At 38.1% G+C, this 26600-nt stretch overlaps 1 protein-coding gene across 1 annotated transcript in view; it reads right to left on the reverse strand.

Moving 5' to 3' along the window:
* Positions 1-1231: 1231 nt before the first annotated feature.
* Positions 1232-26600, reverse strand: part of LOC106088624 (FH2 domain-containing protein 1) — a 79443-nt gene continuing 54074 nt past the window's right edge. Inside the window, exon 8 of the mRNA XM_059370862.1 lies at positions 1232-1917. Coding sequence (XP_059226845.1) covers positions 1343-1917 — 575 coding nt within the window. The 3' untranslated portion in view covers positions 1232-1342. The remainder of the gene's footprint in view (positions 1918-26600) is intronic.

The following is a 26600-nucleotide window of genomic DNA, read 5'->3' on the forward strand; positions in this document are numbered from 1 at the left end:
CAAAAATTTGTGCAGATTTGCACAAATTGTTACTGGAAGTCGTTCGTGTACTTTGTGTGCCAGTAAAAGAGAGCGGGAGAGTGCGTGAGAGCGGGCACAATTTTGAGTTTTTGGTAATTGAGAGCTTGCAAATTTTTACTGGAGGGTTTTTCCAACAGAAATTTGCAGCATCGAATAGCTGTTTTATGAAATTCAACTGTTTAATTCAAATAAAAAGTAGACGAAAATAAAGAAAAGTACGCGAACAGACCTATTGAATCCCTGGAAAATGTATTTCAGAATGAAAAAACAGTTCAAAATTATCTTGCTCTGGGAGCCGAGCCACAGAGATATCACCCGAATTGTAGGGATGTATTGTTCAACGGTAGGAACTAGAAGGCATCTTCCTTCTCCTGTTTCTGTGTTATCACAATGGACAAAAGCGTCTAAGTGAGTCTCCTGGCAGAATGAGCCGTGAGTCGCATGCTCCAAGATGCTGCCGCCCGTAACTGGACGCTAATGTTGGTCATCCGTTGTTTGAAGGCACCAATAACGAGTTAAATTTCGAGTATAATAGGCACTCAGTATTAAAGTAAGAGTCAGTGCCACCTGACCCCTCACTGAGACTCTCCTCTTGAAATCGCTAGTTGCCCGTGGCCGCATTTGCAGCTACTCCGCATAAATAAATACTAAGCTATCCCACTATTCGTAGCCTGTGAACGAAGCCCATCTCGTTAGTCTCCCTAGTGATTTTTTCATAAACTCGCTAATCGTCGATAGAAAATTTACCTTATGTCAGTAGATCAAAGTCGTCCGCAATCATTTCCAGTCATCTTGTTGTTTATCACAAGGTTCCAGAGAATCGGCGAGAGCACTCCTCCCTGAGCCGGTCCCCTTGTCTGCCGCCTTCTGACTACACTTTCCTCTAAGTGCGCGTTGATAGGCCTGCTACAGGGAGATATTTGTGTGAACCCCCGTGTGGACCCTCAGTTGTTCTTTCTCGAAATTCTATTTGGCTTTCTCCATCTTATCTCGTGCTCAATATGGAAACCCATCCTGTCGTCGTCCGAAAGGGAGCACTGGGTGGAGGCGTCCCCGTTTAAGACTTTGACGGAGTCACTGTTTGTCACAAGATAAACCGCCAACATCTATGGCGGCCTAGATAGGTCCAATAACCGATTTGTCTTCTTGAGTCCCTAGAATTCTTAGTCATTGGCTACATAGATTTCTTTAAAATAATAGACAATGAGTATTATCGTAGCATCAACGGTTCGTTTGTACAATATATTTATTTCGTATATTTTAATTTAATGGATATGTTATAAAGTTTAAACAATGACTAGTATTACAAAACTTGGCGAAATTATTTGCGAGACTTTTTCTTTGGAAAAAAACTCAGTTTTCTCATAACCGAAGAGAAAAACTGTTTTGATGCTGCTTTAGGTCCCCTTTCAGATTTTGCATCGTCATCTGTAATGTCATCATGAGAGGATGAAGGTAATCGTGATGTCGTATTTCCGTTTTTCTCTATCGTTCTTGAAGGATCTGTATTCGTTGAGTTTATTCTGTTATTTAAATTGTTTTTTAAAAGCTTTTCGCGTGGAACATCCCACAGACTTTTGCGGGTGGGTTTTAATTTCGTTATGGCATTCTGAAGACTTACTTCATTTATGTCAACCAAGCGAACTCCAATTTTTTCAATTTTTGGCATAGTTGTATTTGTTAAGGATCTCTGATTTTCAACTCCTGTTGGTTGACTATTATTTTTTCTTCCAAAATTTTTTATTTTTTTCGCTATATTTGTTGCCAATGGTTGTTCCATCTCTGATTTTCGCTTCTCGGAAAACACACGTTTTAACAGATCTGCTTTTGCGTTACGTGGAGTCTCCTCCAACAATCGTGAAGTATCTCCTTTTACATCAGAAATGGAAGTCGAAACTAAAAAAATTAAATAAAAGTCGATTTTTTTACTTTATATTAAAAATTTTTTATATGAATTACTAGAATAATACATAAATCCCCAACTTTGGGTCTTATTATTTGTGATTTGGGACAATGAGAATTATTCATGAAATAAAATGAGAGCGGAAGGTGGCGTTCGGTGATATTGCGCTTAGGTTGAAATGATATGCTGTTCATTTGGTGAATATAACTGCCATTTAGGTTTCATTTGTGGTTATGATTTAAATGTTAGTGATTGTGATTTCAATGCTATAAACACTCATTTTTCTTATTTTGATGTTTGTATCTGACGCGAGGGGTTTGGAAAGAAACATATATTTACGGCTTATGGTGCTATCAGACTACATGTATTTCTCATAATGCAGTTTTAATTGGGGATGTTGGAAACCAAGCAACGATTCTGATTGGTTTTGACTTGGCAAAATCATGGTCTTCCTTCATCTCAAATGTGGACACAAACCTCCCCGTGGTGTCACGTGGGTGCTAACTCTAACATCCTCTAAAGAGTGAGCTAAAATGTGCCACGAGTTCATATATTTCTTATAAAGGGTGATTTTTAAGAGCTATAGAAAAGATTTTCAAAAAACGAAAAAAAACACACACACATACAAATTCAGAAAAATTTATGAAATCTTTATTTGAATTATGCAAATTTTGACCGCGACTGCGCCGCAAATGATCGATTCGCTTAGTCCAATTTTGGTATACTCTTCCAACATTTCGGCCGGTTTTTCACGAATAAATGCTTCCCCACAAAAAAAATTAAAGGCAATAGCACGATCTAGGCGGTCAATTGACCGATCCCGAATGTGAAGTAAAATGTTCACCGAACTCGCCTCAATAAGTCCATTGTTACGCGCTCTTGTCGAAACCACATGCAATGCAAATCAAGCTCTTGTATTTTGGGCAAATGTGACTATTTCTGTAAGCATTGGTAGCTCTTGCAATGCTTCTGGCTGATTTTCACTCCAAAACTGACAATTCTGCTTATTTACGTGCGTATTGAGCGAAAAATGAGCTTCGTCGCTGAACACACGCGATGAACTTTCCTTACAGAGCACGCATAATAAAATTCAATAATTTGCAAGTGTTGTTCGTTTAGACAAAACTGAAGATGTTTGACAGTGAAAAAAAACACGAAACGTGCGTGAGCTGTTTAAACCAGTGTTGCCAAAAAGGTAATAGTTAAAAAATAACCCTATATAAAAATCAATTTGTGTTTGTTTGTCGGTTTGTCTGTTTGTGTGTTAGGTTTGGTTTAAGTAGCAGTCTGCCATCAGACTCACTTAGACATTTTCGTCCATTGTGATACCACAGGAACAGAAGAAGGAAGATGCCTTCTAGTTCCTACCGTTGGAACATCCAGATCGCTTTAAAAGTCCAATAACTTGCGAATGTTCACATTCTCTAAATCAATCAGGTTCTCAAAGAACCATGAGAACCTAAAGTGGAACTCCTTCCGACTGCTAGTGCGGGACACATACGCAGAAGGTGTTCTATAGTCTCTTCTTCTTCGATGTCCTCACAGCTTCTGCAAAAGTCGTTGCTGATAACCTTCAGTCTGTTAGTATGTTTTCCGATTAGGCAGTGCCCTGTCATGACGGACACAATGACTGAGATGTCTATTCTAGCAAATGACAGCAAAGCAGTAGACCTCTTCAAGTCTAGATTAGGCCACATAGATTTGTCCTTCGTGCTTGGTCCTGAAAACTTAGCTTACATGTCGCTAGAGGCATACCCACAGATTCCATTATCCCTGGAATGTGTAGGGTAGTTTCTAGTCTCGCAAGCTCGTCCGCTTTACAATTCCCTGGGATATCTCTGTGGCCCGGCACCCAGAACAGGCGAATTTCGAACTGGTCTTCTCGTTGAGTGATCTGCGACAGTCGAAGGAGGTTTTTGTGTTCAGAAATACGTTCTCCAGGGATTTAATGGCTGCCTGGCTGTCTGAGAAGATATTTATGCCAATTTATGCCAGGGATATCGTAGTTCAGTGGGGGTACAGTACTTTTTATCATTTTTGTGTGTTCCTTATTGACTCAAAAACGGTTGAACCGATTTTCTTTAAATTTCACAGATGGTGCATAATGATCTCGTGGTGAAAATAGGGACTACATTTTTTGATATCTGATATCCGGCCCTCCCCCTTACCCAAATTTTCGGAAAGGCTAGATCTCGGAGATGGGTGGTGGAATTTAAGCGAAATTTTGTGTGCTTTCATTAGTGAACTAAAAGCAAAAATTTGGTATCTAGGGGGGCCACCCCACCCCCAAAATCTACCAAATATATATAGACCAACTACGGCAATAGGTGACTCAAATGAAACGTATTTATGATTAGAAAACGTATCTGATATCCAATTGTCGGATCAAGTGTTTGGGGAACCACCGCAACCCCCAAAACACCCCTAAATCGGACATATTTACTGACCAGGGCAATATGGGACTCAAACGAAAGGTATTAGCGAGTAGAATACGAATCAGATATCCAAATGTGGGACCAAGTGTTCTGGGGGCCGCCCCTACCCAAAAAGAGACCCCAATGAAGATAAATTTACGACCATAGCAATATGGAGCTCAAATGAAGGGTCGTTGCGAGTAAAGCACGAATCTGATATCAATATTCGGGAAAAAGTGTATATGGGGCTTAGAGATTAGAACCCGAAATCGATATCCAACTTTAGTCCCATGGCAATATGGAGTCCAAATAAATGATATTTGAAAGTAAAGCACGATGCTGATATATTTTCAGGGCTAAGTGTTTGGGAGATCACTTTACTCCCAAATACACGCCTAAATCGACCGAATTTACCGACCATTTCAATGTGGGGCTCAGATGCAAGGTATTGGGGAGCAGAGCACGAAATTGATACCCACTTTCGGGACGAGTTTTCTGGGGGTCTACCCCTTCCCCAAAATACCCAACAAACAGCAATTATTTAAGAACCATCGCAATATGGGCCAAAGGTTAAAGGTATTTGGGAGTAGAATACGAATCTGTCATCCAAATATGGGTCCATGTTTTTGGGGCACCGCCCCTTCGCCAAAACCCTCCCCAAAGAGCAAAAATTTACCGACCATGGCAATATGTAGCTCAAATGAAAGTTATTTGAGATTAGAAAACGAATTTGATAACCAATTTTGCGGCCAAGTATTTTGGGGACCCCTCATCCCATAAACTCCCCTTAAACCAATGATAATATGGGATTTAAATAAATGGTATTTGTGTGTAGAGAAGAATGCTGATATTTTTTTCAGGGCTAAGTGTCTGGGTGACAACCTCGCCTCCGAAAAAAACCCGAAATCGGACGTCATGAGAATATCGGGCTCAAATAAATTATTTTAAGAATGTAGTACATCTGGCATCCAAATTTAAATGACCCTAAACCCTCCGAGCGAATTCATAGACCAATAAAGATCATATGGAATTCAGATAAAGTCATATATATTGTTATACTGTTAGTCAAGCGATATACATATACTATTTTCGTAGCTTGGTATTTCACTCAAAGGTCTTGAATTGTCGAAAATAATATTCAAAGGATAATTTTGTTCCATATTACGTAAAAGAAGGCAAAGCGGAGCGGGGCCGGTTCAGCTAGTAGAACTAAAAAATAGGTTATGGCGTCGGGTTTGTATCCCATCACCTGGAAGACCTAAAGAAATTACTTTGAAACAAGTTAAAGCGTGCTAGGCCGGGCCGAATCTTGAGAACCCAGCACCATGGATTCTGCTAAAAATTTATACAAAATAAATTAAGTTGAAGGGCATAATTTTATTCAACATATAAAACTTCTGTCAAACCAACAAAAATTAAAGCTTCCAGGGACCGAACAAGGATGATCGAGAGACCGGTTTACATGGGAGCTATACCAGGTTATAGACTGATTTGGACCGTATTTGGCACAGTTGTTGGAAGTCGCCGCAGAACACTTCATGCAAAATTTCAGCCAAATCGGACAAATTGCGGCTTTCATGGGCTCAAGAAGTCAAATCGGGAGATCGGTTTATATGGAAGCTGTATCTAAAACTGAACCGTTATGGAACATTTGCAATCGCCTACATCAATACTAAGCATCTATACAAAATTTCAAGCGGCTAGCTTTACGCGTTCGACCGCTATCGTTATTTCGGCCGACGGACGGACATTGCTGGATCTACTCAGAACAGCGAGACAACCAAGAATATATTTACTTTATGGGGTCTTAGACGAAGATTTCGAGGTGTTACAAACGGAATAGCTAGATTAGTATACCCCATCCTATGGTGGTGGGTATAAAAAAGAAGAAGAAAAAAACGGATCCCCCGCCCTGCAAACGTTTTAAGGACCAGGATTTATGTATCTGCACCTGGAATGTCAGCACTCTTTAGAGGGCACAGTGTACGCACTGGCGGATGTATTGGTTAAGTATTTGGTAGACATTATTGCCATACCGGAATTGCGATGGCTCGGGAAGGGCTCCACAACAACACCGAGTGCTGATGCCCTGCATTATAGCTGCCATTAACCTGGCTGTGGATTTGTGGTTAGTCGGAGACTGACCACCTTGTCTCGAGCTTTACTCCGGTGGATGAGACGCTGGCCATCAAAGGATTGTGGCTTTATTTGCGCACATGCCCAGACGGAAGACAAGGACGAGCAGACTAAGAATATTTTCTACGAGCATCTAAAGATAGAAAATATGATCGTTGCCCCGCCAATAATATTAAAATCGTTCTGCGAGATTTTAATGCGAAGTTAGGGAAGGAAGACATCTTTGGTCCAACAGTCGTAGAATTTAGCCTCCACGAGATAACGTCCGATAATGGGTCGAACCTAAAAACATGGTAGTTTGCAGAACCTGATTTCAACATAAAAAATTCACAAAGCCACATGGCAGTCAACCGATCAAAACACGAGAAACCAAATTGATCACGTTGTGATAGATGGAAGGCACTCATCCAGAATGTTAGATGTACGATCGATCCGAGGAGCAAATATAGATTCGGATCATTACCTTGTTGCAGCAAAGGTTCGTACCCGTTTGATTATGGCGAGAAAAGTACTATCTGACACTGCACGAAAGTGGACACTGAGAAGCTTCAAACACAACAGATGGCAACGGCATACTCCACTCGACACTCTCTTGTCGCCATGATATAACGGAGCAGTGGCAATCCATTGCCGACTCCATGGAAAATGAGGCGAAACTCTTACTTATGTAGCAGAAGAGTCGCCCAAGAAACCCATGGTACGACCAAGATTGTCGAGATGTTACTGAAGCCAAGAATGCAGCATACAGAGCAACTTTGCAACAATAGCAATGCGCCGTATGAAGGAGAGACATCGTGAGAAAAGCAGAGAGGAGAAACGTGTATTCCGCAGAAAGAAAAAGGAAATGGAAAGACGTGAGTGCGAGCGAGATGTACAGGAGTCAGAATGAAGTCCGGAAATTGTACCAAAGAATTAAACATTAAACCGATTTCTTTGGTGCAGGCACATCCTCCTGCAGAGACAAAGATGGAAATCTGGTAACTGACACAGATAGCGTTTTGAGGATATGGAAACAACATTTTACCCAACTGCTAGTGTCCGACGTTGGCGGCGAAGAGGATAGCGCAGAACTAATCCTTGATGATGGTATAGAGTATTAGCATATTTAAGCATATCAAAATACAGCTGTTGCGTTGGTTAGGGCATGTTGTCAGAATGAATGAAGAAGCTCCAGCGAAAAAGCCTTCTGAAGGCGGTCACGATGGAACACGCAAACCGGCACGGCCAAGTGCCCGATGGAAAGAGATTATAGAAGGAGTGCAGAAGATCGAGGCGCTTGGAACGCTATTCTACGTTCGGCTAATGGGACAAATGTTTTGTCATAGCCAATTAAAACAAAACAAAACATACAGATTATGTGTGAGGCAGCCACTGTGGCTATGAGACTTAAGGCGATGCGAGAATAGGTAGAAAATAGGAGTAGGTCATACAATTGCGGTATAATCGAGGCGACGATAAGAAACCCGTTTCGAAGAGGTTTCCGATCGAATACCTGAATATCATGTTACACGGATGGATGAAAGGTAGAGAACAGAGTGGGCTTGGGGGTCTACAGTGGAACCCAGAGACTGAGATCTGTTTTAGACTGCCTGGACACCATTCCAGACACGATTCAACTTAGGGGCGTGATATGGAAAACATTAAGTGATTTTGTAAGTATAGCGCACAACAAGTCGATTACTGGATTAGGTGTATGTCCATAGTAGTATGCGGCGGATTAATATCTGCACCCGCTTTTCAACCTAACCTAACCTAATGGTCCATCAACAATGGATTGTATTCAATAACTCGAATGGAAAATGCTTTGTTGTTATTCAGGTTTGTCTGAACTTGTTGAATGGCACAAATCGATCAACGACCACTTTTTTATCCTCCGTATTTTTCAATATTTGGCTAACGCGTATTTAAGAATGGGCGCATTTTATTCTACGGTGGCTATATACCTGAGTTATTACGTGTATGTTGCAAATTTTTCAAAACTTCAAAATTAATGACCCCTCATAAATGTGGTTTCTGTTACAAAATTATCCCCAACAGGAAGCCAACGGAAAATAAAAGAAGACGCACTTTCCTATTCCTTCTTAAATTTAATTTAAACGGGGTTTCTTTAAGAAAGAAATGCCCATATGCTATTTCAGCATAAATTTATGAGAGTTTATTAATTTTCTACCAAAATTATAAAAATTACATAACCTTTTGTTTCACACTTATATTCTTTTAATCTGAGAATCATTAAGTCGTCAACGGTTTTTCCAATGATGATTTCCAATGAGGCACCTTCACTTAATTGTTAATAAAAACGAAGTTATAGGTTATGTGGCTTTTCGTGAATGTTTTAAGACTTGATACAATTTCTGATTTGGATTTGTATGATTTAAAGAAAAAGAAAATAAATAAATTTTTTCACAAATGAATTATTTTGAGTCGTTTGTGCGTGTCCTTTTTCAATATTTAAGTATAATAAACGTTATTTTAGTCATTAATAGGCAAAAGTTCATTCATTCATGCAACAGGAAATAATTAACAAAAAAACAATAATAAAGTCATCACCCTAATGTCCACCTATGACGCCTGGTTTCAAACCCCGCGTGAACGTCAGAAAAATTTTCAGCGGTGCTTATCCCCTTTCTAATACTAAAATACTTAAAAATCTAAAAATATATCTATATATATTGGGGTTTGGTCTTTTTTCAAAAATGTGTACATTTTGGGCTCATTTTGTGTTTTACCTAAATAATCCGGCCAAAATGTAATATTTTGATAACAGCTTGAACATTTCATTGTAGAGCAAGGCTTGACCTTGCCAAAAATATATATTTATATGTTTGCGCTATATTTTTTTGGTCTTAAAATCTTATTTATATTCCATTGCAAGATATTAGCCGGCTATAGACCAATTTGTAGGTTGCCCAAAAAGTAATTGCGGATTTTTTAAAAGAAAGTAAATGCATTTTTAATAAAATTTAGAATGAACTTTAATCAAATATACTTTTTTTACACTTTTTTTCTAAAGCGAGCTAAAAGTAACAGCTGATAACTGACAGAAGAAAGAATGCAATTACAGAGTCACAAGCTGTGAAAAAAATTGTCAACGCCGACTATATGAAAAATCCGCAATTACTTTTTGGGCAACCCAATATAAAGCTTTCTATTCAAAGAATAGCACAGCAAAGAACTTTCAAAAGAAAGACAAAATATGTGATTTTGCTTAACAGCATTTGACCGGGGCAATATCCTGCCATGGAACCTAAATAAGATAATAAAATCAAAACAAGAAAGCGCAAACAGACAAACCAAACGAAAGGAACGTCGCACGTGAAGTAGGTGTCACTGCCGATACACAAAACAGCACTGGCAGCATCAGCCGATGGCTGAACTCAATGCAGGGAACAAATAGGCAAGGTTAGGTTTAAGTGGCAGTCTGCCATCAGACTCACTTTGACGTTTTCGTCCATTGTGATACCACAGGAACAGTAGAAGGAAGATGCCTTCAAGTTCCTACCGTTGTACCATCCAGATCGCTTTAAAAATTCCCAACTACTTGCGAATGTTCACATCCGCTAAATCAGACATATTCTCAAAGAAATGAGAACCTAAAGTGGAACTCCTGCTCTATAGTCTCTTTTTCTTCAATGTCCTCACAGCTTCTGCAAAAGTCGTTGCTGATAACCTTCAGTCTGTCAGTATGTTTTCCGATTAGACAGTGACCTGTCATGATGGACACAATGCCTGAGACGCCTGTTCTAGCCAATGACAAGTCTAGATTAGGCCACATAGTTTTGGAATACCCACAGCCCGCTCTTTGTGACCATCTTTCATTCGTTGTTCTTCGGGCCTGGTCCTGAAAACTTAGCTTACATGTCGCTAGAGGCATACCCACAGATTTCATTATCCCTGAGTATAGGGTAGTTTCTAGTTGCTAGAACAAATAAGTTCGGCTAAATTGTGTTTGTATGTTGCTATTGGCATTGTTGGATAAGTTGGATTTGAATAAGGGAAGTAAGATTTTACTTGTTTTCTATTGCGCTTGTGAATCAAGTCGTCTTAAAGAGCCATGTTTAAATTCAGATGAGTGCTGTGCAACCTACTCTAGTTGGGTTGGTATGTAGAGCACCACGATCCATTTGACACATTTCTGCTGATGAAGATTCTGGCGAATCAGAAATTGCGATACAGAAAGCCGGTCAAATGCTTTTAAGCAACATTGCACATTTTGCCTTACTTTTGAAGGCACATTCGTTCTGGGACGAACGAATGTGTAGTTAACCTTATTGATAGCATATGTGATGGATTGGATGGAGGCCATAGGGGGGTAGCGGGTGTGTTCTTTGATCTTACTAAGGCATTCGATTTAGTTGATCATGATATCCTTCTACGGAAACTTTAAGGTCATTGGACTCACAGCCAACACCCTTTTATTGCTTAAAAGCTATTTGGCGAATAGGATGCAATTTGTTCAAGTTGAAGATTATATTAGCGACATATGTCCGGTTTCATGCGGTGTGCCACAGGGTAGTGTACTAGGGCCATTGTTGTTTAAGATTTATATAAATAACTTAAAGGATATTAAGTTTTTTGGCCAATTATTTTTATTTGTAGATGACATTTGTCTCATATACAATTACGATTACACAAGGGTATTGCAAACTCAAATAGAATATGACATATCTATACTCTGTGAATGCTTAAGGCTCAATAAACTCTTATTGAACTCGAATAAAACTAGGCTTGTGCGATTTAGACCTCATGCTTCAAGGAATGATGAAGTTATTACTGTATATATAGATGGCCATCATATTATTGAGTCAGCGGGAGTAAAATATCTTGGAATGCATTTGAGGCAGAACTTATTGTGGGAAGAACACATTTTTAAATTGAAGTCTAGGATTGCATCTGGAAAAGGAGTTTTATATAAATTCAAGAACAAGCTCAGCTCTGGTTTAAAAATGATGATTTATTAGTCCTTAGTTCACTCGCATTTAACTTATTTGCCGATGATATATGCAGCAAAAGATGCAACGGCCCTTAGATCTTTACAATCGGCTCAAAATACAGCATTGAAAATTGTTTTTAACCTATCTCGAAGATATTGTACTTCTGACCTTTTTAAAAATTATGCTATTAATGTACTTCCAATTAAAGCTTTATATAAACAACAAATAAATTTGTATGTTTTGTGCATCAGGGGTGTTGGGTCGCACACTGTTCAATTTAACTCAAATTTTAATATCACACATCGAATCACAAGACAAATAAGCAATTTAGCCATTGCTCGCTGCCGACTAGAGCTAACTAAACAACGCATTGTATATAGTGGTCCTATAGAATATAATTTGCTCCAGCATCTTTAAAAGAAATTACTGAATGTTCATGCTTTAAACAAAACTTAAAAAATAGTTGATTGAGAATGTTGAAATACTTCTGTCATTGTAAAACCTAAAAATTTTTTTTTGATATTTATTGTACATTATTTGTCTTGAATTAAAAACAAATTATATTAATTTACCATTGTAAATGTTTATATATAAATGGAGATATAATTTGTTTTTTTGCCAGCTTGCCTCTATAAAGCCTTTTGAGGCGCTGAGGCATAATTAAATAAATGTTTTTATTTTATATGAAAATAAAGGAAAAAATTAAAAAAAAGCATTGAACGAATTGGTCTATAGCCGGACAATATCCTGCAATGGAATCTAAATATATATTTTATATATAAAAATCAATTTGTGTTTGCTTGTCGGTTTATTTGTTTGTTTGTGTGTTCCTTATAGACTCGAAAACGGCTGAACCGATTTTCTTGAAATTTTCACAGATGGTGCATAATGATCCCGTGGTGAAAATAAGGTATTAAATTTTTTAATATCTGAGATGGGTGGTGCGATTTAAGCGAAATTTTGTGTGCTCTAGTAACCTAAAAAAAAATTTGGTATCCAAATTTTGGATGGAGGTAGGGGGGCCGCCCCACCCCAAAAACATTCCAAATATACATAGACCAATCACGACAATATGGGACTCAAATGAAAGGTATTTTAGGTTAGAAAACGAATCTGATATCCAATTGACGGATCGAGTGTTAGGGGGACCATCCTAACCCACAAAACACCCCTAAATCGGACATATTTACCGACCATGGCAACGTGGGACTCAAATGAAAGGTTTTTGCGAGTAGAATACGAATATAACATCCAAAAGTGGGATCAAGTTTCTCGGGGTCCACCCTTTCCTTAAAACACCCCCTAAATAGGACTTATTCATTGACCGTAACAATATGGGGCTTAAATAAAAGGTGTTTGAGTGTAGAATACGAATCTGATATCCAAATGTGGGACCATCTGATATCCATAGGTGAGCCACCCCTCCCCAAAAACATCCCCCATAGAGCACAAATCACGACCATAGCAATCTGTCTCAATTAAAAGGTCTTTGGGAGTAATGCACGAATCTGATATCAATATTTGGGAAACACCCATAACACCATCCAAATATTACGTATTTGCCCAATACGAATAAGAATAAGAAGTAGAACACGAATCAGATATATTTTCAGGGCCAAATCACCACATTCCCCAAAACACCCCCCAAACCGGTAATGTTTGCCGACTATGGAAATATGGGGGTCAGATGAAAGGTATTTGGGAGTAGACCACGAATCTGATATCAACATTCGGTACCAACTGTCTGGTGGACGTCCCACCCCATAATAACTCCCAAATAGAACGTATTTGCTCATCATGACAATTTTGGTCTTAAAGAGAGTGGAGCTCGATATTGATAATTTTTAAGGCCCATACCATATTTGCTGACTTTTGCAATAAGGGCTTTCAATGAAAGGTATTTGAGATTCGAAAACGAATTGGATATCCAGTTTCGAGACCAATGGCAATATGGGGTTCAAATAAATGATATTTGAGAGTAGAGCACTATGCTGATATATTTTAAGGGCTAAGTGTTTTGAGGCCATCCCACTCCCCAAAACATTTCTAAATCGAGGATATATACTGACCATGTCAATATGGGGCTCAAATGAAAGGTATTGGGGAGAAGAGCACGAAATTTATACCCATTTTGGGAACCAATTTTCTGGGGCTCTTCCCCTTCCCCAAAACACGCCACAAACAGCAATTATTTACTAACTATCGTAATATGGGGCTCAAATAAAGGTATTTGGGAGGAGAATACGAATCTGATATCCAAATGTGGGACCCTGCATTTGGGGCACCGCCCCTTCCCCAATACATCTCTAAAGAGAACAAATTTACCAACCATGGCAAAATGTGGCTTAAATAAAAGATTTGAGATTAGAAATCGAATTTGATAACCAGTTTTGGGGGACGACCCCTTCCCATAAACTCCCCATAAAACAAGGCAATGTTGGTTCAAATAAATGGTATTTGAAAGAAAATGCCCCTAAATCGGACATCATGAGAATATCGGGCTGAAATAAAGTATTTTAAGATTGGACTACATCTAACATCCAAACTTTAATGACCCTAAATCCTCCGAGCTAATTCAAAGGCCAATAAAGATCATATGGGATTCAGATAAAGGCATTTATATTGTTGTACTGTTAGTCAAGCGCTATACATACAGGGTGGCTGATGAATATTGCTACAATGATGAATATTGCTACATTTTTTTTTCGGTGTATGGAATACATTTTTCTTTTATTCATGTTAAATTAAATTATTAAATTAATTATTAAATTATTATTAATTAAATTAATTAATTAATTAATTAAATTAATTATTAAATTATTATTATTAAATAGAAAAAAAGTTATTACATTTTTTTTTGGTAGCGGCTTTCATCAGCCACCCTGTATACCATTTTCGTATATGTCTCTCTAATTGTCGAACATAAATATTCAAAGGATAATTTTGTTCCATATAAAGTAAAAGAAGGCGCATCGGAGCGGGCTCGGTTCAGCTAGTTTTATAAAAAGTCTGTTTGCGCTGCGAAATGTTCATTTTTTGTTTGCGCTGCGAAATGTTCATTTGTGGGTCGATTTCCAAAGTTTCTTCATTTGTAAGAAAGTGCTTCTCAAGCCATATAAAACACATGCTTTATTGTGCCAAATATATTAACCTAGCTGGACCGGGCCAGCTCCGCACCGCCTTCTTTTACTTTATACGGAACAAAATTTTCCTTGGAATATTTATTTTCGACAATTAAAGAGGTTTTAGTGAAATACCATGCTACGAAAATAGTATATCGCTTGACAAACAGTTTAACAATATAAGTGCCTTTATGTGAATCCCATTTTATCTTTATTGGTCTACGAATTTAAGTTTGGATGTAAGGTGTACTCCGTTTTTAAAATAGTTTATTTCAGTCCCATATTCTCATGGTGTCTGATTTAGCGGTGTTTTCTGTTGGAGTATCAATCGACTTTGAATAATTAACTCTATTATTTCTTTTATTATATTCACATTGATAGCATTAATTTTCAATGTATTATACATGCTGTCAATTCTAAAGAATATTTTTTCATTCTCAAATAAACCTTTGTATCATTCAATTCGTGTGTGTTCTTATTAACTCAATTCCACATATATGTAAGCATTTCCAATAGGTTTTGGGTCCAGCGCTATGGAGTATTAAAAAACATCTTTCGCGAAATTAAACGAGCACAACTACCATTTGTGGAAATTTAAGTTGGAGTTGATTCTATGTAAGGAAGGTTTGTGGGAATTCGTAACAAATCCGGTCCCAAGCGAACCAGACGAAATTTGGAAGAAAAAGAATGAGGAAGCCACGGTCATCATTGGTTTATCCGTGGAAGATAGTCAACTTTATTAGTCAAAAAGGCTGGAAGTGCCAACGAATCCTGGGGAATATTTAGTTCTCACCATGAAAAGGACACGCTCGGAAGTAGCGTACGTATTATGAGACAAATTCGCAATTTGAAATATTCAATGGATGGTGATATAAATGAGCATATAATGGAAATGAAGCTATTGTTTGAAAAACTGGAAGCTGTCGGTGAAAATGTTTCAGAAAAGTGGCTAGTAGCAATGCTACTGAGTAGCTTACCACCATCATTCGATACGCTCGTGACAGCTTTAGATGTTCGGAAAAAGGAAGAACTTACTGTGAAAGTCGTGGAAACTTGCTTGATTGAAGAATGTTTGAAAAATAAGGAAAATGTAGCTTCGAATTCAATACTTAAGATTTCAGACCGTGAAAGCGAACATCATGTGAAACGTCGTCATTTTTGTAAGGCAAAAGGTCACCTTAAAAAGGATTGCTGGAAGTTCAAGAAAGCAAAGAATAACAATAAAGTCAACGAAGCAAAAGAAGTTAATTCATCAGAGGGAAACTATTGTTTTTCAACTGGAAGTGATGTTTCATCGTGGGTAATCGATTCTGGTGCAACTTGCCATATAAGTTCACAATGCTCGTTTTTCTCATCGCTGGATGCAAGTGTTCGAGAATTAGTAACTGTTGTAAATGGTGAGTCAGTTTATTGTGAAGGCAAGGGAACTTGCATTGTTCAAACAGTGAATTCCAAGGGCGATAGTTTTAACATAACTATACATGATGTGCTGTTCATTCCGTTTTTTCAAGGCAATTTATTGTCTGTCAACAAAATGTTAAAGAAGGGCTTGAAGACAGTTTTCGAAAATTCAAATGCAAGTATCGTAGCGAAAGACGGAAAGGAAATTGGTTTTGCGGAAAGTGTATCAGGGCTTTTTTATTTGCGTCAAAAACAAAAAGCTTTGACTGCCTCATGTGATATGAACAATTGCCAACATTATTGGCACAAGATTTTTGGCCATAGAGATATCGAAGCACTGAAGGAAATGCAGAAACAGAATCTTGTAAGTGGTATGAAAATAAGAGATTGTGGCACAAGCAAACTTTGTGATGTCTGTGTCACATGTAAAATGTCCAAGAAGCCTTTTAATAAGAAATCTGAGAAAAACTCAAGTCGAGTTTTGGATTTGATTCATACAGACGTCAGTGTACCTATGCAGAATACAGATGCGCCATGTGATGAAGATGAACGCGAAACAGCCGAGAGAAGATCAGAAAGGAAAACTAAAGGTAACCCTCCTGATAGTTATGGATACAGCGTACGCGCCGATGACAACTTCATTGAACCAAAGACATATAAGCAAGCTTTAGAATCCCCACAACGTAAACAATGGATCAGTGGTATGGAGGATGAAACGTCATCCCTAAAGAAATTAGAAACGTGGGATCTGGTTGTACCTCCAGAAAATGCCAATATCGTCAGTTGTAAATGGACGTATAAAATAATAGGAGATGCCGAGGGAAGAGCCCAAAGATGTAAGGCACGACTTGTGGCTCGTGGTTTTTCTCAAAAGTATGGGGTTGACTATGACGAAGTATTCGCTCCTGTTGTCAAACAGACAACCTTTCGAACCCTTTTATCTGCAGCAGGTGCAAAGAAAATGACAGCGGTTCACTTCGATTTCAAATCAGCGTTTCTAAATGGCGATCTTAATGAATCCATTGACATGGAGCAACCTGCAGGATTTGAAGAAGGCGGAAAAAATCTGGTATGTAAATTGAAAAAGAGCATATATGGTCTTAAGCAGGCTGCGCATGTTTGGAATGCAACCCTCTTTATACAAAATGCACCAACGAGGAAGGGATCATACATATATATTCTTGTATACGTTGATGACATTTTAGCTGTTTCAAAAAGCAAATCAGATATTAGAATGTTTGAAAAACTGATTCAATCGCATTTTGAGATATGTAATCTCGGAAATGCAAAACACTATTTGGGCCTCGAAATTTTTCAAGACAAGAATTGTAACTTTTGCATACGCCAACGAAAATATATTACTGATATGTTGAATGAATACGGTATGGAAATGCAAAAGAATCAAAATATCCGTTGGATCCTGGCTACGGAAAAACCGAGTCTAATCTTCTGATAGACAACACCAAATACCAAAAGTTGATTGGATCGCTTTTATACCTTAGTGTTAATTCAAGGCCGGACATTGCTGCGAGTGTTTCCATACTTGCGAGAAAAGTAAGCTGTCCCACTCAGAAAGATTGGGCAGAGTTGAAACGCATCCTGAAGTACCTCAAGGGAACAATTAATCACTTTTTAAAGTTAAGTAACAACAATTCTGAGGGTAACATATTGATTGGATACGCCGATGCGAATTAGCCCGAGGATAAGATAGATAGGAAGTCCAATTCTGGATATGTGTTCCAAATAAATGGTGGTTGAATAAGCTGGGCTTGCAGAAAACAAACTTGTGTTTCACTGTCCTCTACGGAAGCTGAGTTTATTTCCCTTTCTGAAGCTTGCAAAGAAGCAATCTGGCTAAGACGTCTATTGAGTAACATGAAGATAATTCAAACTTCACCAACAATAATCTACGAAGACAATCAAAGCTGCTTGAAACTTATTAAAGAAGAAAAACTCAGTAACAAAACAAAACATATTGACACAAAGCTCCATTTTGTAAAGGATCACATCAAAAAGAAAGATGTTGAATGCAATTAATGTCCAACGGAATCTATGGTGGCGGATATAATGACTAAACCTTTAAAACCACCTCTATTTGTAAAATTTCGAAAATCCATTGGCGTTGAACTCGATTGAGGAAGGGTGTTGGAGTATCAATCGACTTTGAATAATTAACTCTATTATTTCTTTTATTATATTCACATAGATAGCATTCATTTTCAATGTATTATACATGCTGTCAATTTTAAAGAATATTTTTTCATTCTCAAATAAACCTTTGTATCATTCAATTCGTGTGTGTTCTTATTAACTCAATTCCACATATATATAAGCATTTCCAATATTTTCGGGGTAAGGTGGTCCCCCAGACACTTGGCCCTGAAGAAATATCAGCATCGTGCTCTTCTCTCAAATACCATTTATTTAAACCCCATATTGCCATTGGTTTTGTGGGGAGTTTACAGGATGAGGCGTCTCCTAAACACTTGGCCCCAAAATTGGTTATCAAATTCGTTTTCTAATCGCAAATAACTTTCATTCGAGCCACATATTGGCATGATCGAAAAATTTGGGGGGTTTTTTGGGGAAGGGGTGATGCCCTAAATACATGGTCCTACATTTGGATATCAAATTCATATTCTACTCCCAAATACCTTTATTTGAGCCCCATATTGCGATGGTCAGTGGGGTATTTGGAGAAAATTGATCCTGAAAGTGGGTTTCAATTCTTACTCTTCCCCCCAATTCCTTTCATTAAAGCCCCAAATTGACATGGTCGGTAAATACGTCTAATTTGGGGGTGTTTTCGGGAGTCGGGTGGTCCCCCAAACACTAAGCCCTGAAAATATATCAGCAACATGCTTTCTTCTCATATATTTGAACTCCATATTGCTAATGGCCTTAAAATTGCATATAAAATTCGTTTTCTAATCTCAAATACTATTCACTTAAACCCCTCATTGAAAAAGCCAGCAAATTTGTCCGGTTTGGGGTATGGGCCCTAAAAACTATGAATATCGAGCTCCACTGTCTTGAAGACCCAAATTGTCTTGGTGAGCAAATACATCCTACTTGGGGGTTGTTATGGTGGTGGGACGTCCTCTAGACAGTTTGTCCCGAATGTTGATGTCAGATTCATGGTCTACTTCCAAATACCCTTCATTTGAGCTCCATTTTTCCATAGTCGGCAAACATGACCGGTTTGGGGGTCTTTTGGGGGATGGGGCGTATATCAGATTCGTGTTCTACTCTAAAATACCTCTAATTTGAGCTTCATATTGCAATGGTCAGCAAATACTTCGTATTTGGGTGGTGTTACAGGGGTGGGGTGGCTCCATAGACACTTTAACCGAACATTGATATCAGATTCGTGCTTTACTTCTAAAGACCTTTCATTTATGCCCCATATTACTATGGTCGTACATTTGTCGTCTTTGAGGGATGATCTCGGGGAAGGGCGGCCACCTCGAACACTTGGTCCCACATCTGGATATCAGATGCGTATTCTACACTCAAATACCTTTTATTGAAGCCCCATATTGCCATGGTCAGTAAATAAGTCCTGTTTGAGGGGTGTTTTGGGGAAGGGGTGGAACTCCAGAAACTTTTTCCCGAATTTGGATATCAGATTCGCATTTTACTCGCAAATACCTTTCATTTGAGTCCCATATTGCTATGGCCGGTAAATATGTTCGATTTAGGGATGTTTTGGGGGTTGGGGTGGGTCCCCAAACGCTTGGTTCGAAAATTGAATATTAGACACGTTTTCTAATCTTAAATACCTTTCATTTGAGTCCCATATTGTCGTGATACCAAATTTTTGTAGGTTACTATAAGACAGCACACAAAATTTCGCCTAAATCGCACCACCCATATCCGAGATCTGGCGTTTCTAAGGTAATGTAGTACCCTATTTTCACCACGGGCTCATTATGCACCATCAGTGAAAACTCTAGAAAATCGGTTCAGCCGTTGCTGAGTCTATAAGGAACACACAAACAAACAAACAAACCAACAAACAAACAAACCTACAAACAAACACAAATTGATTTTTATATATAAGATTCAGTCTTGTTTTGTCAGCGATAGACACAACACGTATTCTGCGCTAGACAATATCAAAATATTCACCCGTGAAAAAAATACACTAAGTGCAAGTGCACCCAAACTGCATACAAGTGATGCACACCAGAGAACGGTTTGAATGCCATTTTTATTGCCTATGAATCCATTCGTACAAATAATGCATATTGTCGTCACTCCACATCATGTCAAAACAACAGCATTCAACATTATTCATAGAAAGAGAATATGACGAAAGCCGTGCATTGCATTGTGTGTCTTTTGTTTATCTCACTTAACACTTTCCAAGGCAACGAATATGCAGCGAATGGTGTGAATCATATTAGTGTTGATTGAATAAAGCCTTATAGCTTTCAAAGGGAATATATTTAAACACTTTCTGTTGTACCCACCACCATAGAATGGGGAAAGGTATTGGGGAAGAGTGGTTATGTAATTTTTTGATATGGGAGGGTCCGACCTCCTCCTTACCCCAAAAGTAATACCCAAAAATAGAAGATCGGGACAATATGGAACTCAAATGAAGGGTATTTGGGAGTAGAGTACGAAATTGATATTTAAAATTGTGTCCAAGTGTCTATGGAGCCGTCCCCACCCTAAACCCCCCTTTAAACACCCAAATAAGCTGATAATGGCAATATGGGCCCAGCCCCATATTCCCATTTGCGGTATGTATGTCCTGTTTGTTGGAAATTCGTGTTCTACTTCCAAATACCTTTCCTTTCAACGCCATATTACCATGGTCAAAAAATGTCCTATTCGGGGGTGTCATTTGGGCTGGTCGGCTTTTAGGGGAGGGTCCGTCCCCTTCCGATATCAACAAATTACAAAGCCTATTGCTCCTTCCAGACCAATTTGTGAATATTTCAGATTATATAGGTTTGTATGTTAGGTTCGCCTTCTACTTAAAATATGCTTGAATCCCACATTGTCGTGGGGTGGTGGTGTTAGGGGTTAGAGCGTAATCTACTCTCAATTGCCTTTCTTTTGAACCCCATATAGTCATGTTAGGCTAATATTACGAATTGGGGACTAGTTTAGGGGGTTGGAGCGGCCCCCCCATTTCTTGGACCTCATTTTTAACGAATATTCGAAATCTACTCCCAAATATCATTCGTTTGAGTCCCATATTGGCATGATCGTTTAAAATGGCTATTTGGGGCGGTTTTAGATTTGGGACAGTATTGGGCTTGGGCCGGTCCCCTAGATACGTGGACACAATTTTGAATATAATATTCGTTCTCTACTTTGAAGAACCTTTCATTTGAGCAGATGGCCCGACCGGTCCATTTTTGTTATTAGGCGGTGCTGTTAAGGTAAGGGAGTTTGAATTTTTTCTAAAAGTTTCTAATTCTATGTTTCGCACCACACTAAAATGTCAACGAATACTGAGCGAATGGTGCGAATCATCTCTAATTTTTAGTGTGTCAGCTTTCATTTTGTTGCTTGTTGTGTAACGGCAATATAAAAAAACAAGTAAAAAGGCGTTAAGTTCGGCCGGGCCGAACGTTGGATACCCTCCACCTCGGGTATATATGTAAACCACCTTTCCTCAAAATTCGGTGAAAATTTCATACCTTATGTCCCATATCAGTTTCATCAAAATATGTTCCGATTTGGACCAAATACTAATAAGTACACTAGCTATATCTAAAAATAAACCGATCTGAACTATATACGACACGGATGTCGAAAAGCCTAATATAAGTCACTGTGTCAAATTTCAGTGAAATCGGATTATAAATTCGCCTTTTATGGGGCCAAGACTTTAAATCGAGATATCGGTCTACATGGCAGCTATATCCAAATCTGGACCGATTTGGGCCAAGTTGCATAAAAATGTCGAAGAGCCTAACACAAAGCACTGTCCTAAATTTTGGCGAAATCGGACAATAAATTCCTCTTTAATGGGCCCAAAACCTTAAATCGAGAGATCGGTCTATATGGCAGCTATATCCAAATCTGTATCGATCTGAGCCAAATTGACGAAGGATGTCGAAGAGCCTAACACAACTCACTGTCCCAAATTTCAGCAAAATCGGATAATAAATGTGGCTTTTATGGGCCTAAGACCCTAAATCGGTGGATCGGTCTATATGGGGGCTATATCAAGATATAGTCCGATATAGCCCATCTTCGAACTTAACCTGCTTATGGACAAAAAAAGAATCTGTGCTAAATTTCAGCTCAATATCTCTATTTTTAAAGACTGTAGCGTGATTTCAACAGACAGACGGACAGACGGACGGACATGTCTAGATCGTCTTAGATTTTTACGCTGATCAAGAATATATATACTTTATAGGGTCGGAAATGGATATTTCGATGTGTTGCAAACGGAATGACAAAATGAATATACCCCCATCATTCGGTGGTGGGTATAAAAATGCATAAAATAGCAATTATCAAACAATGCAACAGCGTTACTTGCTATCGTTGAATGAAGGCAAGTCAAAAGCAACGGAAATATGAATGCGTAATAAAAGCGAATGGTAGCAATCTGTTCTCTGATACACACCCATAGAGCAATAATTTTTCTTTTAAATCTCTAAGAGATGGCCAAGTTAGGCTTATTACAAAAAACGTACATATTTACTTATTTTAATTGGCTATGACAGAACATTTGTTCCACTAGCCGAACGTTGAATAGCGTTCCAAGCGCCTCGATCTCTTGCGCTCATACTAAAATCTCTGACACCAAGTTTCGAGGTGTCTGCCACCACTTGATCTTTCCATAGGGCTTTTGATCTTCCCGGTTTGCGTGTACCACCGTGTTTGCCTTCAAAAGACTCCTTTGCTGGAGCTTCTCCATCCATTCTAACAACATGACCTAGCCAACGCAGCCGTTGTATTTTGATACATGCAACTATGCTGTCGTCGTCATACACCTCGTGGTTCATACGACGCACAGTGGGATGGTAAAAACGCACAAATGGATGGTAAGTACAAATATGTCTGCCATTTTGGAACGGATGGAGGTATCTTCATGAAATTTTACATGGTTATAGCTGAGGTGTTATCCAATTTATAAGCAGTCCCAGAGGTCCATTTGTGGGCCTTCAATGTCGGTCACCTCGGCACTACAAAATTTTGTTCGGGCAATCAAAAGCGTATTTATGGTCCGATTTTCAAAATTTTTTTTGCTGGTAAGTGCTTAAGATATTCCCTGTACGGTATATCTTTTATAGTGTCCAAGAAATTTGACTTACAATTTTTTATTGAAATTTTCGTAGAGGCTGGAGTCTTATTTTGATGCTGGTGAAAGCATTTCTGAACCGATTTCAAAGTTTTCAACTGATTTCGAAATCAATAAAATGTACTATTTTTTTAATGATATTTTCCATTTGAATTTTATTTTTCACAAAATTTTATTTTTTGGTGTATTTTGTATTGCAAACATATAAGTAATGAACAAACTGCATCCCTAGGTAAACAGTTATAATTTCGAGACCACTTTTCTGTCATGAATGAATGCCAAAATGATCGTGTTGTGCACATTGTGCATCGATTTTGGCCCATATAATAAAATATTTATGTATACAAATTATACGTTTCTGGAAAGGTCAAGACGTGTGCTACAATAAAATGTGAAAACATTAAAGAAAAGGTTAAATTTTAGATCTATTATTTCGGCTAAACCCACAATGAGGCCAAAATATACAATTTTGTGAAAAATAAAATTCAAATTGGAAATATCATAAAACCAAAACTACTAAAGATATCATTCTAATTTTTCATAAATTTGTAGATGAATATCTTTTTAAAAAATGAGTACAAACTTTGGCCACATTTCTTGATGAAAATATCCAAAATCCCCACATTGGGGAAAGATGTTTGCAAAATTAGAATTTTTAGTAAAAAAGACCTCAATCCTTTGATGGCGCAAAAAATTTTTTGCATGCAATTAGTTATTACTTGGGGCAGTGAAAATAAGTTCTAAAGTTGGGAGTTTTAGCTTTGCGTTTTGAAAACTCGAAGGGTTTTCCCAGTTCTTTTGTTAAAAAATGCCAATATTGTACTTCACAGATCTCCTATTAGATTTAACACAATTTGTACAATACAAGTTACACTTAAAACGCATCTACATAAAGTATTCTTTACAGTACAGTAAGCAAAATTGATAAGATGCTGGGTCAAGTTTTCTGTGTAGAGACGAAACAATGAAATTACCTTTTTTTTACGAAAAATTTACTTTTTTCACATTTTTTGATTTGTAACTCGCATAATTTTTAACTAAAGAATCGAACCTAAGCATATATCGCAACAAAAAAATAGTAAATTTTGTTAACTTTCCAAATCAGTTAAAACATTTGAAATATTTGAATTCGGAAATGCTACCACAAGCAACAAAATAAGAGAATAAGAGAATAAGAGAAGAAAATTTTAAAAAGAAATTTGTTAATCAAATTTCTTTGACACTATATAAGATATCCCGCACTTTTAGGCCTGTTTTTTGTAAGGCTTTTTAAGCACTTTCCAATAAATGCGTTTTTGACAGCCCGAACAAAATTTTGTAGGGCCGGGGTGACCAATTTTGAAGGCCCACCAATGGGCCCCTAGGCATATTAACTGGATAACACGTCAGCTATAACCATGTAAAATTTTAACATGATATCTCTATCCGTTCCAAATGGCAGACTTATTTTCACTTATTTTTTTTTTCATCCCACTGTGCGACGCCTATATTCTCCATTAACTCAAACTGGTCCATATATTTAAGAAGAATCTTTCTCTCAAATACTCCAAGCACTGCCTCATCTGTTTTCACAAGTGCCCATGCCTCAGAACCATATAACAACATAGGTAGTATCAGTGTAATCTTCATCTGTCGAGAGGGTGCCTTGTTCCAAAACTGCTTACGTAATCCAAAGTAGCTTTTGTTTGCCAGTATTATTCTTCGTTTTATCTCAAAACTGATGTCATTCGTTTCGGGTACGGCGGTGCCGAGGTAGACAAAGTTGCTGGCTATCTCAAAGTTGTGGTTCCCAACTTTTTCCATTTTCTTTCTCTGCTCGGTTGTACGAGGTTTTTTGGGAGTTGAAATCATCCATTTCGTCATATCTCCATGTACTGCCAGACCCATTTTCAATGACTTTCTTTCGATTCTTTCAAAGGTGCTGATTTGTCCTTCTCAAGTCTTTTCCAGGATTTGGCGCAGTGTGAATCTGGTCTAGGGTGGATTTACCAGGTTTAAAGCCGCAGCCACCGTAGCGCAGAGGTTAGCATGTCCGCCTATGACGCTGAACGCCTGGGTTCGAATCCTGGCGAGACCATCAGAAAAATTTTCAGCGGTGGTTTTCCCCTCCTAATGCTGGCAACATTTGTGAGGTACTATGCGATGTAAAACTTCTCTCCAAAGAGGTGTCGCACTGCGGCACGCCGTTCGGACTCGGCTATAAAAAGGAGGCCCCTTATCATTGAGCTTAAACTTGAATCGGACTGCACTCATTGCCCCTGTTCCTTAATGGAATGTTCATGGGCAAAATTTGCAATTTGCAAAGCCGCATTGATAGGGCTCAGTTATCTCATGGTTTTAATCTTACACACATTACGCTCGAGAGCATCTTGTATGCGATGGGGAGGAGACTTATTCCTCTGTCTGTACGTACGGGACATAGTATGCTGAGGTTCCAATCATCCGGTATGCGTTATTCTAGCTAGACTGCGTAGAATTATAATTCTTACGTTGCACTGGTCTAAACACGCATCTGTAGAGCCAGTGGGCTATCCTCGGATTCAGTGCCCAACATCGGTGAGCCTTATCGGCATGGTATCGGTACCGAATGTGAAACTTCTATTTCAGTTTCCTGTCCAAGATCAGTCCTAAGTATTTGATCTTTTCTTGTATCGAAATCGTTGTTTTTTTTTTTTGTTCTTAAGTCTATAGATAATAAATCCTTACAGACTAATACGCACTATACATACAGCGGTCAAAAAAAGTATTCATCATTAGCAAAATTGATAATAAATTCACTTATTTTGGGTAATTGAAGAAAATTTAAAGTAAACAAATAATGCAGTTTTATGCAATAGTTTATTTTTCGTAATATGTTTTAAAATAAATTCAAAAAATAAATTTAATTAGCGCAAAAAAGGCAATTTTATATAATAACACCAAAAACAGAACAAAAAAAGTATTCATCATTGATGTGCTATCATCAAAGTCAAATTCAAATATTATTTGGGAATCCCCCTTTTCTGTTTTATTTAGTAAAGGAGGCTTTGCCCTTGACAGCAAATATTTAATTTCATTGAAAATATAGTTTTTGTCAAAATGGGTCGTAAGCAAAACGAGGTTTCTGATGAGGTAAAAGTTTTGATAATAAAACACCACAGGAATGGTTTAACTCAAAAAACTATCAGTGAAATATTAAATAGACCACGATCTACTATACAATCCATCATCAGAAAGTGGACAGAAACGAAAACTGTTGACAATAAACCAAGATCTGGTCGACCAAAAGCACTTTCAGTTGGAGATGTGCGTTGGCTAGTGCGGCAAATTCAGAAAACTCCGAAGACAAATGCGACCATTCTTCGTAAAAACACTATGGAATATTTAGGGAAGGAAGTTACTACACAAACA

This window comes from Stomoxys calcitrans, chromosome 1, assembly GCF_963082655.1.
Source record: "Stomoxys calcitrans chromosome 1, idStoCalc2.1, whole genome shotgun sequence".
NCBI lineage: Eukaryota > Metazoa > Arthropoda > Insecta > Diptera > Muscidae > Stomoxys > Stomoxys calcitrans.